At 35.9% G+C, this 16,074-nt stretch overlaps 1 protein-coding gene across 4 annotated transcripts in view; it reads right to left on the bottom strand.

Moving 5' to 3' along the window:
- Window positions 1–13,041: 13,041 nt before the first annotated feature.
- Window positions 13,042–16,074, bottom strand: part of TMEM196 (transmembrane protein 196) — a 51,458-nt gene continuing 48,425 nt past the window's right edge. For all 4 annotated transcript variants that reach the window (XM_072783844.1, XM_072783846.1, XM_072783845.1 and 1 more), the window contains one exon: window positions 13,042–15,864. In XM_072783844.1, coding sequence (XP_072639945.1) covers window positions 15,858–15,864 — 7 coding nt within the window. In that variant the 3' untranslated portion in view covers window positions 13,042–15,857. The remainder of the gene's footprint in view (window positions 15,865–16,074) is intronic.

Raw genomic sequence — 16,074 nt, 5'->3', positions numbered from 1 at the left:
GCCTCCTGCGGGCGCCCGGGTTCCACGTCATCCACCCGCCGGCCCGCCCCTAGGAAATTGCTCTCCTTGAGTCGCGTTACGCGCTTGTGACCAGCAGAGGGCAGCCGCTTTTCCGCCTGCGGGACGGCGGCGGGAGCGGAGAGCCGCGGCTCAAGTCCGGAGCGTGCTGCAGGCCCGGCCACCACCTCCTCTCCTCGGGGCAGCCAAACCGTCCGCTAACGTCCTTTTTTTTTTTTTAATATTTTATTTATTTATTTATTCATGAGAGACACAGGCAGAGGGAGAAGCAGGCTCCTCGCAGGGAGCCCGACGCGGGTCTCGATCCCAGGTCTCCAGGGTCACGCCCTGGGCTGAAGGCGGCGCCAAACCGCTGAGCCACCCAGGGGATTCCCCGTAACGTCTTTTTTGTTTTTTTTTTTTTGTTTTTTTTTTTTTAATTTTTTTATTTATGATAGTTACAGAGAGAGAGAGAGAGAGAGAGAGAGAGAGAGAGAGAGAGAGAGAGAGGCAGAGACACAGGCAGAGGGAGAAGCAGGCTCCATGCACCAGGAGCCTGATGTGGGATTCGATCCCGGGTCTCCAGGATCGTGCCCTGGGCCAAAGGCAGGCACTAAACCGCTGCACCACCCAGGGATCCCCTCTTTTTTGGATTTAATATGTAGACTTAATAGGGGTTCGCACTTTGATAGTTTCCAGTAATAACGTGGTCTGGTAAATTTTGCCAGCGTGGACAATACAAATAATAAACTTTAAAATTTTAGGGCATGTATTTTCTGCAGGGAATCCAGTCCTAAAATGCAGCCCAGATGCCTCAACTGCGAGACATCTGAAAATCAACCCATCATCTCTCTCTCCCGTCTGGACTCTCTGCTCAGCCTGTAACAACTAACTCAAGAGATCTTACCACTTTCCAAAGGGCTCAGCTCAGCTGGTCCCCTAGGAGCCTCTCTTGTACCCTCAAATATCGAGTCGGCCCCACGGCTTGTGGGGTCCACGGCGGAAACATCGGCCTATTGGGGATACTTCTGTCTGTCCTCACTTCCCAAACCGCAGAAGTGCCTGTGGAAGCTTAGTCCTGATGGTCAAGAGGACCCCCGGGAGCCCCTTCTCCCAAACACAAATGGAACCATGACTTGTTCCCATGGGCGCCCCAGGTTTCTCAGGGTAACACAGACTCCTTAATATGGCTAAGGTACTTACAAGACCATATAGGGATCTGCTGCCAGCCCCGGAGTCCCATTTATCACAATCCCCACTTTACCTTTTCTGCTAGCCACCACCCGAGTTCATTGATTCCCTTTCACCTTGCAACCTCTCTTTTCCATCACTTTCTGCTCCCTGGGAAAATATGAATGAATGAATGAATGAATGAATGAATGAATGAATGAATGAAAAGAAAAGAAAGAAAAGAAAGAAATAACAGGCTATAAAAAGCTCAAAGTCTAATGGGGAAATAGAATCTAAACATAAATATACAATAGGATTACACTGCATAAATGCCAAGAGAAATGCATAGCAGTTAGTGAGGTAACTTCTAACACACCTCCACCTCCCCAAGGTATTGCAAAAAAGTCTCTAAGCCTCTCTCAACTTGTTTTCTGCCTGTTATAATAACGTACCTACCCTGCTCAATGGGAAGAAAGTTCAAATAAGAAGTGAAAAACATTTTCTCTAGTAGTCTTTGATTTCAAATTCAGCATAAGATGATAATGGGATGAAACTGCTCCCAAAGCCCAGTGATAAATGTGAGCCCATGAGTAGGAAATGTAACAGCCTTTACCTGGATTTGATTGCAAAGTCCTCCAACAGTCCTATGCAGGACCCCTTTGTTTAGTGTTCTCAGCTTTGGCTAAATATCAAAATCACCTGAAGAGCTTTAAAATCTTATGCCTTAACAGCGTCTCCAGACCATTTAATCAAAACTTCTCCCTGCAGTCAAGGTGCATGTAGATTGTCTGCAGGTGAATTGAATGAAAATTTGTCCAGAGCAATTTAGTCAAAACAAGCTGGACATCAAGACAATTTAGTCACAATGAACTTACTTGAAATCAACTACACCAGAAATTATTTTTCACAAATTTTAAATATGGGATAGTTTTATGACCCTTTGTGTGCTCATAAGAGATTTGCTTGTTTGATTTTGAAAATTGTTTTCTACTTTTTAGTTTTTTAAAGTTCTGGCTTGATTGTTAGCTGCTACCCACGATCTGCATGATTTGGAAGTGTGAAAAGGTGATTTAGCCTACGTGTAAATGTTCACTGCTTTGGAGTTACTTTACCAAATTAACCTGTTTCACCTATTACCCAGAGAAGAAGAAAAGAAGTACAGTGAGATTCCTCCCACCTATCTCCCACCGCACACAAATTCACAAAGTTTACTTGATCAAGGGCTTGTAGTTGAACCATACCATTTTCTTTTTGCCTAAAATCTGATCAAAGTGGCACAGGAAGTCAGGCATTGGTGATCGCTGTCTCACAAAAAAAAACCCTGTCAAGTCAAAGTAAAGCATGTGCTAAGAAAACCTCTTTTCTACAAGGAGAAGAGAGAAGTTTGGACGTGACTTAGTCTGCATGTCCACTGATCCTGCCAAAAAAGAGAGAAAAGTGTCCCTGAAACTCTCTGTATCCTTTTCTTACCATTGACCTTTTCCTCTCCAACATGCGTACGTGCACACACACACACAGTATTATGTTTCTGTTCCTCACAATCATTAAATCCCTGGAGCAATATAAATGTGCAATAATTGGTAGTTTGCTGAAATAAATCACAAAGTAATTTGTGTCATATGCTCTGATTTTTATGGAAAATATGCACATTTATATGGTTAGAAAAGAATCTGGATGTATAAATACCATGTGTTAATATTAGTTATCTCTTGAGAGTGAGTTAATGGCTTTCTAAAATTGTGTGAATTTTCATATACTGTAATGAATGTGCATTGTTTTTATAGTTTTAGAAAGTAGAAACTTAATGAAGGAAAGGATTCCTGTTGTTGGTGTTTTGGTTGTTACAAGATATCCTCAATTTTTCAGTTTAATATAGTGCAAGGTGAGGAGCCTGAGTGCTAAAGTTACATTATTTGAGTCTGAATCATGGCTCTGCCAGTTACTAACTGTGTAACATTACTAGGCAAGTTCTTACTTTTTAAAGAAAAAAATGTGAAATTATTAGAGTAGACTTTACTGAAGAAATGGAATTAGAAAGTTTGAACTATGTATAAAGATTTCCATAAAATAGTTTTATATAAAGGGCAGTGCAAGTAAAAATATCATTGCATTAATTGGCTTTTGCTGCATAACAAACCATTCTCAAATTTGGTGGCTTTAATAACAATCATTAATCCAGTTCCTAATTCTGTGAATACAAATTTGGACTGGGCTCAGCTGGACTCACTCAAGCATCTGTAGTCAGGTGTGGGTGGCTCCATGTGTCTCATCCTCCAGCAGGCTAGAGTAGGTTTGCTTTCCTGGCAGCTGCGCATGTTTCTGAGCGAGAGAGGGTGTGAGAGAAAACAAAATCTCTTGCCTAGACTCTAGAACATAGCGCAATCCAAGGCATGAAATGCTTATGATCTCAAGTACTTTGTCCTTTGCCTAAGAAAGGATCTGCTACTTCTGTCCTATACCAAATGTGCACTGGAAATCCCTAAACGTTCCCCACCCCCCAACAATAGAGTAATAATAGTCTTGACAACAAAAGTTTCATCACCTTTATGCATTATTTGTTTCAAATTGTTGGAATGAGTGATTTCATCAACATCACAACCACCACCATGATCATGATCATCATACCTGAACTTTATGGCAAAACTGCCAGGCACTGCGGTAAGTACTTTATACAAATCACCAACACAGAATCTTTATATACTTACTACAATTATTATATACTTTTACAGATGAGAAAACTATAATATAGGGAAGATTTTAAAATGTTGGCCCCATGAAGGTAACAATCCTATCTGTATTGTAAAAAGCTGGAAACCTAGTTAGTGCCTAGCGCATATTTCTTGAATGAGCAAATCAATGAGCTTTCCAAGGATACACAGCTGCTAATCAAGGAATTTAACCCAGGCGTGACTCATTCCATAGCTCATGCTTTGGATCACTAAAAATCCTCACTTTTCCTATACACGTGGCCAAAGATTATAAAGGAAGAAATTTTAAGAGTTAAGAAAATGAGTGCTTATTTTAATTAGCCTTTGCCTAAAAGCAAATGGGAAAGCAGGAATCAGAAAAACTGGTAAGTACTAGTCCTTTCTAACAGGCTTGGAAAGGTGTCAAAGAATTACCAGTTTAGGCCAAAGTGTGAGGGCTCGGGGTCTTGCAGAAAGTATTTCACAGTATGGCATGGCTGGTAAAATCCAGGTGCTAGCATCTGGTGATATGGGTGTCAGTTTTGGCTCTGTAATTTGGCTAGTCTTTTTAAACTTCAACTTCCTAATCTGTAGGGTAGAAGTATAATGATATGGAGAAGCTCTGTGGAGTAAACGAGATAATGGTAGTGTCATACTAAGCACAGTGACTGGCCCATAGTAAATGTTAAATAATATGTCCTTTTTGGAGTCCATGATGAACACATCGATTAGAATATTCTTGGTCAGCCTGATGAAGGCTGTAAAGCTGAACTAGGGAGCAGGAGGTTATAACTTCCTTGAATGAAGAGCAAGGCAGGGCCCTGGACCTAAGAGGAAAATTCATGTAAGAGTATGAATAAAAACTGGAGAATAACTTGGCCTCATCTCTGGGAATGAACTTTTTGTTTTGGTGTTATTAGCATGATTAATTTTAGCTCCTCTTTCAATGTACTACCCTTATAAGCAATTTATATACACAAACATTTGATTCAACTTAAAACAATGAAAGATTTCAATATACTACCCTCTTAAAATATTTTGATAAAATTTGCTCTAGATAAGAACTATGTTTACTGAGATACGAACTTGCAATCTTAAATATTTTTTTTAAAAAAATCATTTATTTATTTTAGAGAACAGGTAAGTGGGGAGAAGGACAGAGGGGGAGAGAGAAAGAGAAAATCTCAAGCAGACTTCATACTGAGTTAAGAGCTCATGATGGAGCTTGATGTCATGACCTGAACTGAAATCCAGAATCTGAGCTACTCACGTCCCCCTGCAATTTCTTTTGTCAGTAGGAAGGATTAAAATGTCTTCAGTACAGGGCAGCCCAGGTGGCTCAGCAGTTTAGCTCCGTCTTCAGCCCGGGACATGATCCTGGGGTCCCAGGATCCGGTCCCACATCAGGCTTCCTGCATGGAGGCTGTTTCTCTCTCTGCCTTCTCTGTCTCTCATGAATAAATAAATAAAATCTTTAAGAAATATAAAAAAATAAAATGTCTTCAGTACAAACTAATCGTTTGAAATAAATATGTTTAATTTGGGAATAGTTTTTTTGGGGGGAGGCGGGAAACACATGTATAAAATTTGCCTAATGGGTTTTGAAAATGAAGAAAACAAAAGTCTGAACAAGATACTAATGTATCAATCAGCTATTGGTTGATGCTAACTGCATGTGATTCACAAATGTGTCAGCAGATGGCAACTGTGAGCTTTCAATTTCTAAGTTTTGCTTTAGCCTAAAGTACTGCAGGAATGGCAAGAATCAAGGCACTTCCATATTAATGGTTGGTTTTTAACCTATAATCCTTCAAAAAAGGACTTGGCATCAATTTTTAACTCTGAAAGTTCTTTCTACCTACTTATGAGATTGCTGAACTAACAAATGTACACTGTGCTTACATTGAGGAAAAACAATAGTAGATATTATATTTTATTGAATATACTAGATTTTACATTTTGCAAACTATAGCTGTTGCTGAAAATACATGGAAATGAAGTCATTCAAATGCATCTGTTTGTAAGGTAAGGCACAACTGCTTTAATAAGGCTGTGTTTTATTCGCAGTGAAACTGTGCCCCATATGTTTAATGAAGTTGAAACTAACAGTTGAAAGCTTGTTTTTCAGAGAACTGTTTTCTCCTAATAAGCAGAATTCTGTCTCTGCAGAAACCTGGGCTCAAGGTCAACTGATATGGCTCCAGCCTATGAAAAAGCAAGATCCTGCATTCCTTACCCGAGATAAGAAACCCAAGACCCCATCCATTTTTATACTGGCTCTCGAAGCATGCCCATAGTCTCTTCTCCTTGTCCTAAGATAACTTTCTGACATGAGGGGCTAAATTTTGCCTTGCTAGTGTCTCCACCCCAGGAATGTTTGTTACATATGTTTGCTCAATGCACATTCTCCATCTTTCTTCATGAATAGTCATCAGTTTTACTGCCCTTTTCATCAATAGGTATGTAATCTCAACCCCCATGATTATAAAAAAACTTGTTCTCTCCCCCTTCAGGGAAGTGGATTTAAGACCTGTTCTCCTGTGTCTCCTGGTTTGGCTGCCTCTCAAATAAAACCCTTTCCTTGCTACATACCTGGTGTTTCAGTGATTGGCTTTACTGTGCATCCATCGGGAAGGGAGATATGGGTTTGGTTACAGTAGTCCTTAAAGTCAGGTCCCTGGGTGTCTTCAGCATCACCTGAAATGTGGTTAGAAATGCAAATCTCAGGCCCCACCCTAGGTTTACTGAATTAGAACTCTGGAGGTGGTGCTCAGCTATCTGTTTACCAAGCCCTCCAGGAGATTATAATACCTGGGAAGTTTGAGAACCAGGACCTTAAAAGAAACTTGAAATACGGGATGGAGATTCTGAACTGATCATTTTTATTTAGGTATAATTGACATAAATGCAATAAAATTTAACAATGTAGTTGATTATTTCTTTCATATGATTTAGTGTTCACACACAGTAAAGTTTGCAAAATAAGGAACGTAAAATAGCACATAATTTACATAGACTCAGGGAGGTAAAATGCCATTATTTAATTTCCACACATTTCTTAAATGGAATGAAAAATTTCAGTTTATGTACCCTTCTAGATTTACTAAAAGGGATAATATTATGGTAAATTATATGTTGGAACTTAACCAACAAATTAAAATTACATCAAAATGTGATTATTTCCAAGGAGTATAGAACAATCTTTAGGAAGCTAAATAGTTCCCTATTAAAAGGGTGTTACTCTTATTTGTATTAACACATTGGCATATTCCATTCTTTCTCAGGCATAGTTAAATTGTCCTGCAATTCCGTTACTGAAATAAGGGGTATAACCACTTAAATTAACAACAAATCCACCCGGGCCACATTTTCATTTGTAAATAAGAGAAAGTATGCAAAAATTGTTTATCACTGTGATAATTTTATCCTAAATACTTCTTTGCCTCAATTACCTTCCTACCAATTTTTTTTTAGTAATTTTTGTACTAATTCAGAATTTTTTTTTAATTCAGAATTTCTAAAGAACACATAAACTACTGATTCCCATGAAGAGGCAGTGTTTACTCAACTTCAGTCTAGAGGCAACCTTTCTTCTTGTTAATGTATGAATAGTTTTTACAGTGTTAGTAAATGGATTATTTGTAAATCACATTAGGTACTTTTGAGGGAAATAAAAGAGCAAAAAAACCCATAAGTAATCATTGTATTCTTACTCTCTCTAACAATGGAATTGTGTCTTTCTCACTTTTGTGGTAATCAGATGCAATAATGTGCAAACACCCTGATGTTTATGCTTGGATTTTATCTCTTGGCTGTAGTATAGATGCTTTGATTATTACCTAGAATTTTTGTGTTAGAATTCAATAAATATATACATGCATAGTTTAAACCTGAACTTTAAAATGTAGACTTTCATAAAATCATACTAATTTTCAGCTCCACTTACCTGGGGTTACAGTATCTATCTAGGTATCAATTATTAGCAGGAAGGCAACTACATACCCTTTGGATGAAAGATTCTAGTTAAAATTAGGATTGTTTTAAATAGTAAAATGAACATAATGCTCTCTAGCTCCATCCATGTTGTTACAAATGGCAATATTTCATCCTTTTTTATAGCTGAATAATATGGTAGAATAAATACATATATTTATCTGCTTTTTTATGGCTGAATAATATGGTGGATAAATACATATATATTTATCTACCATATATATCCCATTATATATATTTACCACAACTTATTTTTTTATTCACATACACTTGAGATACTTCCATAATTTGACTACTGTAAATAATATTGCTATAAACATAAGGGTGCATGTATCCCTTTGAATTAGTATTTTTGTATTTTGGGGGTAAATATCCAGTAGCGTAATTAGTGAAATAAGTCAATCAGAGAAAGACAAATACCATATGATTTCACTCATATGTGGAATTTAAGAAACAAAACAAATGAGCAAGGGAGAAAGAGAGAGGGAGAAGGTGAGAGAGAGAAAGAGAAAACAAGAAACAGACTCTTAACTGTAGAGAACAAACTGATGGTTACCAGATGGTAAGTGGGTGGGGAGATGGGAGAAATAAGTGTTGGGAGTTGAGGAGTGCACTTTTCCTGGTGAACACTGGGTAATATATGTGATGTATGGAATTGTTTAGAATTCCAAAATTCCATGTTTGGAATTTGATGTATGGAATTGAGTCACTATTTTATATACCTGAAAATAATACAACACTGCATGTTAACTATACTGGAATTAAACATTTTTTTAAAGAAAAAAAACAGTAAAATAGTTTGTATGTGTGAGTAGCTATGTAATCTTGAGAGTCTTGGTTAGGAAGGAATAAAGGAGGTACAAGATGGGGGTGGGGCTACTTTCGGAAGCTATGATGTCATCTTTATATAATTTACTGACCTTTTATGAAAATTAGAGTTAGTATTTCTTTTAAGGCCCTAGTTCCTTCCCAACCAGACTTTACTGCAGCAGAGTTTCAACATCTTTTGAAAGGTTTTTTAATCCAAGGAATCTAGCCAGTAAAATTAACCATGGTGCTTGCAAGAATACCTATTGACATTCCCCTTTACTTCCATCTGCCTTTAGCTCACTGCAGAACAAAAATAGGAAATGACTTCCTTTTTTCTTTGACTATTACCTTAAAATTGTAGTTGAATAAACCACCTGCTGGCTGCAGTTTGCGTGGGTGTGAATTCACAGATCCTTGACACTAAATACATTCCAAAGAATGTGATATGGGAAGTTTGAGGGTGGAAAGTAGATAAAAATGAAATTTAGACACAGTACATTTTTGATACACAATTTACTCTCAAGTCATTAAATACATGCTTATTAATGAATCATATGCTAGACTCCCTCTTATGGTCACAGGGTGCTCTTAATATCTCTATGCTTTGGAAATTATTACAATAATGAATTCATCTTTATCCAGTGGCAAAGGGGACCTTCCCAGTTGTGAAAGAATGCAACAGCAAACAGAATTTTATAAGGGAAGATACTACATAAAAGCCACAATTTGTCAATAAAATAAAAATCCAGAACTCCAAGATTCACACTGAAAGGAGTATTCCTAGTCAAGAAGGATCAATGACTAATGAAAGCATCCCTTGTGTCTCACTTTCTCTTGACGTTTCTTGTGATCCCTGCTGTCATGCATATATCGACTTTAGTGTGACACATACAGGGTTAGCTCCCTTGAATAAAACCTCTTCCTCTAATGTTCTTGGCAAAGATAAGTAGGTTAAGCTAGAGATTTAAAAGAAGAAAAAGACAACTACTACAAGAAATGAACATATCTGATAATAAAGGCAAAATTTTGTCATGACAAAATTCATTTTTTTCTATAGCTTACTGATCTAATCCCCTGATGAAACCCAGGGGGAATATGATCTTGCCTCAGTTTCTTACTTACAGCTCCCTGCCTGTTTCCAAAGACCTCGTATAGATTTTCCAACCTTTTTACATTCAAGTTATGGAGAGCTCATGTTTTCTCTTTAGTTATCTGGGATCCTTTTTTTTGCATTCCTAGTTCCATTTGGAGCACATGCCTGTTTGCTTGTGACTAACATTTGTGTTGAGGCTGCTTTTGTCACTAGCTGCCACTGGCTTGGTGACCAAGGCTGGACTTCACCAGCTGGCTCAGGGGTAGGGAGTCCTGTTAAACAAACCCAAGTGCCTAGAGTGAAGTGAGTAGCTGTAGCGGTGAAAACTTGACAACTACAGAGATAATGTCTCAGGTTCGAGTGCAGGAACCAGAAACGGAAATCAAAGTACCACCACAGAACCAGAAATTTGGATCTGAAATCAAAAGAAGCTGAACAAATAAAGAGCAGTGGTTCCTATATGATAGAGCTGTGGTTTTATAAACTTACGGGTGTATAAATTGCAAGATTTGGTTGAATGGCTCTATGATTCATGGGTACAGCAAGAAATGACCTTACTTTTCAGATGAAATATTAATAATGTCTTAACACATTATCCACATTTCATATTAAATAAATTATATTAATATGATAGAGGAATATTTACATTTATAGACAATGCACATTATAATAACACTTGATAGATGTTTTTCAACTGCTGCACTGCCATCCTTTTTGCTGATAGATAGCAACAGGCTAATATTAACACTACTTATTCTATTGTGACTTGGAGACAGTCTTTTTTCCAGCAATTTGTTTTATTTTAGAAGACCTAGGGCCCTTTTAAATCAAATTAAAATTTTAAAATTCTTTTTTCTCAGACATTGATGCAGAAGTATTAGTATAATTAAAAGATAGAAAAGACCCAGAAGTCCAGATATCAAAAGGCATTTTAGATATTAATGAATGGAGTGGACATCTAAGCACAGGGTCCTTAGAGTACATTTATATAAGACTGAGTGTTACCTCTTTCCTGTCTGACTTACAATGAGGAACAGAGTGAGGGGTGGTAGATCCCTTCCTGCAACCCCCAATGAAGGAAACTGTAGCTTTTCTTTCCTGAGCAATGGTCTTAGAGAGCCCAAGGGGTATCTTCCAGCCCTCCATCAGGATGCTGTGAAATGACATTTCTGTCTTAATGAGTAGGTGAGGACAAATAGCCTGATTAATAACAAGGAACAGTCATGAGTCCTGATTCCTTGAGGTTAATAGAACACTTGCTGAAAATGTGACAAGATTTTAGGATTTTCTGTGAAGCTTCAGCCAAATTCTAAAGTGTCTCTGGCAATTTCCAGTAACACAATGCACTTTGGCTTTTGGAATAGGGCTTGCAATGTATTATGTGGCTAAGAGAGTAGAGTCTTAGGGTGTTAATGAAGAAAAACTTCAAAATCAATAGTCCCTACTTGATGTGAAGGAAAGTTTAAAGACGGAACCTAGTTCTTAAAGATTTCCAGGTAAATGAAAGCTGTGTGCCTATAACTAGTTAATGCATACAATATTGAACTATTAAAATATTGAATCAATTTGTTTAGATCTAGAGTTTGACTTTTTACAATATATTTCTTGGGAAATACATTCCTAATAAAAGGCTTTTGTATTCAGTAAATATTTTTCCTGCCAATAGGAGTAAAAAACCAAAACCAACAAGAACCAAAAAACTTTAGTGTAATTTTACGAGGCACCCACATTTCAAGCAATTTCTGAATTGGTTTCCTCTTCTCTGAGTAACTCACAACCTGTGATTTATGGTTTTGGAATAATTGAATTTCTTGGTTGTCACACACTTTGAGTAAGAAATATTACATAAGTTTCCAGAAAAAAAAATGATTTAAGGAAGACAAGAGTGAAGTGATGCCAAGTTCTAAAACTTTATTTGGAAACTGAGTTCTAACCAAATGGTACTTAAGATGCTCGATCTAAATTTCTGAAACATGTTTGCTAAATAATCTTTGAAAATGCAGCCTTGGACATACGGTTTCTAAACATGCCACGCTTGAGCTCAAGTCAGTGAAAAAAGTGGAGGGCCGCATATTGTTCTCACCTTCCCAAGCATAAGAAATGCAGAGTTTTTCATTGATGCGTGGTAATAGGCTGAGTAAATTTCTTCAAAAATAGAAGTTACACAACATCTCATTTTACCTGTCAAACATAAAATATTTAGTTATTTAGTGGAATGTTTCTGTGAACAGAATTTTTTAAACATGAAACCTCTACAACTTTTCGACTTTATTAAGGATTTGGCCTACACTGCATTTTTGCTAGTTTTTCCTAGTCCATGGATTTAACTGGTCCATCAACTTTAAATTCCATGGAGAGTTTACTAATTTTTTTCACATATTTTATTATAATGATAATTGGTTGACTGAGGGTTAAGGACAGTTTTCCTCTCTGTGGTTTTGACTAGCATTGTCTGATAGGATGTTCTGAGGTGATGTTGTCCATATGTGGCTATTCAGCACTTGGAATGTGGCTAGCTCAGTTCAACTGAGAAACTGAATATTTAATATTGTTTTGATTAATTTATATATATATGTTTAACCACACATGGTTAGGTTAGTGGCTACTGTATCAGATAATATAGGTAGATCTTAGAACAGTGAGTTTATGACCCTGAGCAATTCAAGTCTACATTTGTAAAAAACATTAATATTGGCCAGTCTGCATTGTATTCAAGGGTTATTCTCAGTGGTTCTAGGTTAGGAATCAATACTTACCTGCCAAAAAGATAGGTTAAAATTTGTTAGGACACTTCTGTTTGCTATGCCTGCAGTATCTTCCTGACATTTAGTACATGGGGGATCAAAGATGCTTAATGGCCTAAGATGCATAGGACAGTCTGCACAATGAATTACTGTCCACCCCAAATGCCAGTAACAATTATTTGACAAATATAAGGACAGCAGAGTTCTCTGAATATTGTGGTTTCATCTGTGAGATCTCCCACAACTTCAGTCCTATCTATCGCTAAATCCGTCTCCTATAAAGTGTATCTTATGAACGAACGCCTGCCTCCATGGGACCTCACTTCCTCACATTCATTTTGTCCTGCATCATCAACCACTCCCTCTCTATATTTGAACACACTTTAATCTCTTCTATCTCAGAAAAACCCCTTTCTGAATTCCATATCCTCTAGCTGGCACTCTCTCTGTCTCTTCACTCACAGCATCCTGTCCCCTGCCAATCTCAGAACCTAGCAGGAGAAATTATTTTTTTCTATCATGATGAAAAGAGAGGTCACACCATATGTAGTTTCAAAGCACACCATTTTATTATATAGACATATCAATAGAGTCATCATACCATGTTCCACTTCTAAACAATTGTATATGTGTTTGTGTGTGCACACATATACATATATGTTTAAAAATTTCAAAGCAGAGTCCACTTTTATTCTTTTACGCTTATTATAACTTTACCTTTGTGTAGCTAGTCTTTACAGCACACCACCACACTAGTTTCACATATTTTTTCCTAATTTACTTTCCCCCAAAGGTAGGCTCATACTAAAAGTGTAAAGTAGTCACTTAAAATATTCTAATTCATAGTTTGATTTATTGTGAAAAATAAATTTTCAAGTACTTGAACAATGTCTTCCAACTTCCCCTACTAATCTCAGAAAGAATCACTATACATCCTAAATAAATCCCTCTAAATAACTGAGCCCTGAAAATATTGGGTTAAAAGAACTACATTTAAAGACATATCTATACCTGGTTATATACACTGTAGACTATTTGGATAATTGTAATGGTTGCATCTCTTCTTAACTCTATATCAAAGCAGTGATATGCCTACTTTTGTCCTTTGATGGGTGATTTCATAAATTATTTCAAAAGGCATTAAAACATATTACTGATGTACTAGAACTCTGCATTATACAAATATGTCTACAAAGAAACACCACCTAAAATTAGTCAGTGGTTATCCCTTCAGTACAAAACTACATCCTTGCATAAACTCAGTAGAGTCATATATATATACAAAATGTCTGCATTGTATAGTTCAGATTTTCAGTGATAAAGATTATGTCTGTTTGTGGCATCAAAAGAAATGTGATAATGCTGATTCACTATTTGAGGTTGCATTTATGGGCAACTTCTGTAATCTGGATAATGAAGTTTTTCATATGAGTTAGGAGACTTCAAATGCTACACCAAACAACCATAGTCCAGCTATTTCTTTTGACTATATATGGGTAGAATTTTTTTATGAGTTGACTTAAATAGGGTAGGTGATGATCATGTTGCTTTAAAACTAGAAGAACTTCAGATTTCTGTTAACTAGAATTATTATTTTGTTATCACAATTAAAACCCATATTTTGTTTCTAAATTACAACATGTTCTCCTCCTGAATATTAAAGGTTGAATCTACCTGTCGTTCAATAAGTAACTCATAAAAATGGCTCAAAACTAGATAAGCCTTAGGGAAAAATAAAAGCATACAATACAGTGAGAATTACATATTTTAAAATATTAGATTTCTTTATCTGTTACCAGAGGTTGTGTTCTCATAAATATTTTTAAAGACCATGCTATTTTCTTGCCTATTCATAATGTCATGAATTGCTATTTTAACATTTCATTATGGAAGAGAAGGATTGAATCTAGCTATATAAATGTAAGCCTATGTTTTGTATTTCCTTCTACAAAAAAAAAAAACTCTTTTAGATTCTTTGGGTATATATATTTATTCTTAAAAGTGGTCTTTTGTATTATTTCATGTAAATTAAAATTTTTTAATTTTAAATTAAATTCTAGCAAAATGAATTGTAAATTTGACTTTGGGACATACATCATTTGTCCTTCTATATAATTTAATTGGGTTGTAAAGTGTTTGAAATGTAAGTATCATGAATAATCACAAGTCATTATGTCTATTTTTATAAATGTGTAAGCATGTGATTTAAAGTTAGGTTTATAAATCAGTATTAATCATTGTTATTACATAAATACCATAATAGTAAAATAGTCAAATAAGTAATCTATCTTTATACTACACTATTCAGATCACTCAATTCCATAAATATCAGTCACAATGATATTTACACACAGCATATATAATAAAAAGAATAAAAATGAACAAATTTAGTAGAAATCAAACGTGATTTTGTGGGCATAGAAAAGCCTTGAAAAAATGCTTTCCCAACTCTTTGGGAATAGAATTTTAGTAATACCCCAAAAGCATTACAATTTCTTTTCAACTACCTATTTACATTCATGAATGCTATAAATATATGCTGTATATATTTTCTATATTTACAGTCTATATACACACATACATACACACATATTTTATTCTTAGGCTCATTCATAAACATGCAGATCAATCTGCACGGTATAATCAAAACATATTTATTTTCCTTAAGTGATATTCATTTATAACTTTTCACCCTTGTGCAAAAATGCAAAAATATGATACAGATTAGTATTGTCTCTCTAAAAAAAATTTCTTTGTTATATGTCAGGGTTTTTGTCATTTACAAATAAATTATGAAATATAGTTCATTCACAAATTGGAAATAATTATGTTTTTACAAGAAGGCATTACTGAGGTCTTGAATTGTGGTATTCTTGAAGCCATTGTCTTTAAAAACAAAGACATTGATAAGTTATTGTTATTCTTGATATTCGCACTTTTGATTATTTATATGAAATACGTCATTACAAATCTAATACTCATGCTAGTGAAATACTGTGTTTATAGAATATGAGTCTTTCTGTTTATTCCTTTTTTTTTTTCCTGAAAAGTCTTTAGAATAATCTAGAAAGTCTGTTCAAATTACTGCACCAGAACATTTCAGGAAAGTTCTCACCCAATATAAAAAGCTGAAGAAATAAGTGAGGCAAAACTGAGGGAGAATGTTTATATTGGGTGCTCACAAGAGATAATAGCAAATGCAAGAACTGTTTTAATTTTATCCCCTAGTCCTTTGGTATTTCCTTTCCTCATGAAAATCCTAAAAAAAAAAAAAAAAAAAAAAAAAAAGTACGGGTCTTTAAAATATTGATCATACTCTTCCATTAAATATCAGTTGTGGTCCTCCATTGCTCATGTTGTCTGTCATTTCCTGTTAGGAAAATAAGATGAATTAGTTAAAATTTACTTCCAGAGTAAGATATTGACTTGGTTAATGGGTTTGCAAAACATAGACTTCAAGCTACTGAAAAACTTGCTGAGTTTTGGGGAAGGACGAGGATTGATACTGTTGTTGCATTTGAGAAAATAAAATTTCATGGCATCTTGGAGCACATGAAAATGCTGAAATGACAGTCTGTTA

This window comes from Canis lupus, chromosome 18 (genome assembly GCF_048164855.1).
Source record: "Canis lupus baileyi chromosome 18, mCanLup2.hap1, whole genome shotgun sequence".
NCBI lineage: Eukaryota > Metazoa > Chordata > Mammalia > Carnivora > Canidae > Canis > Canis lupus.
Note: the sequence above shows the minus strand (reverse complement) of the source record. Positions and strands in the feature narration are given on the sequence as shown.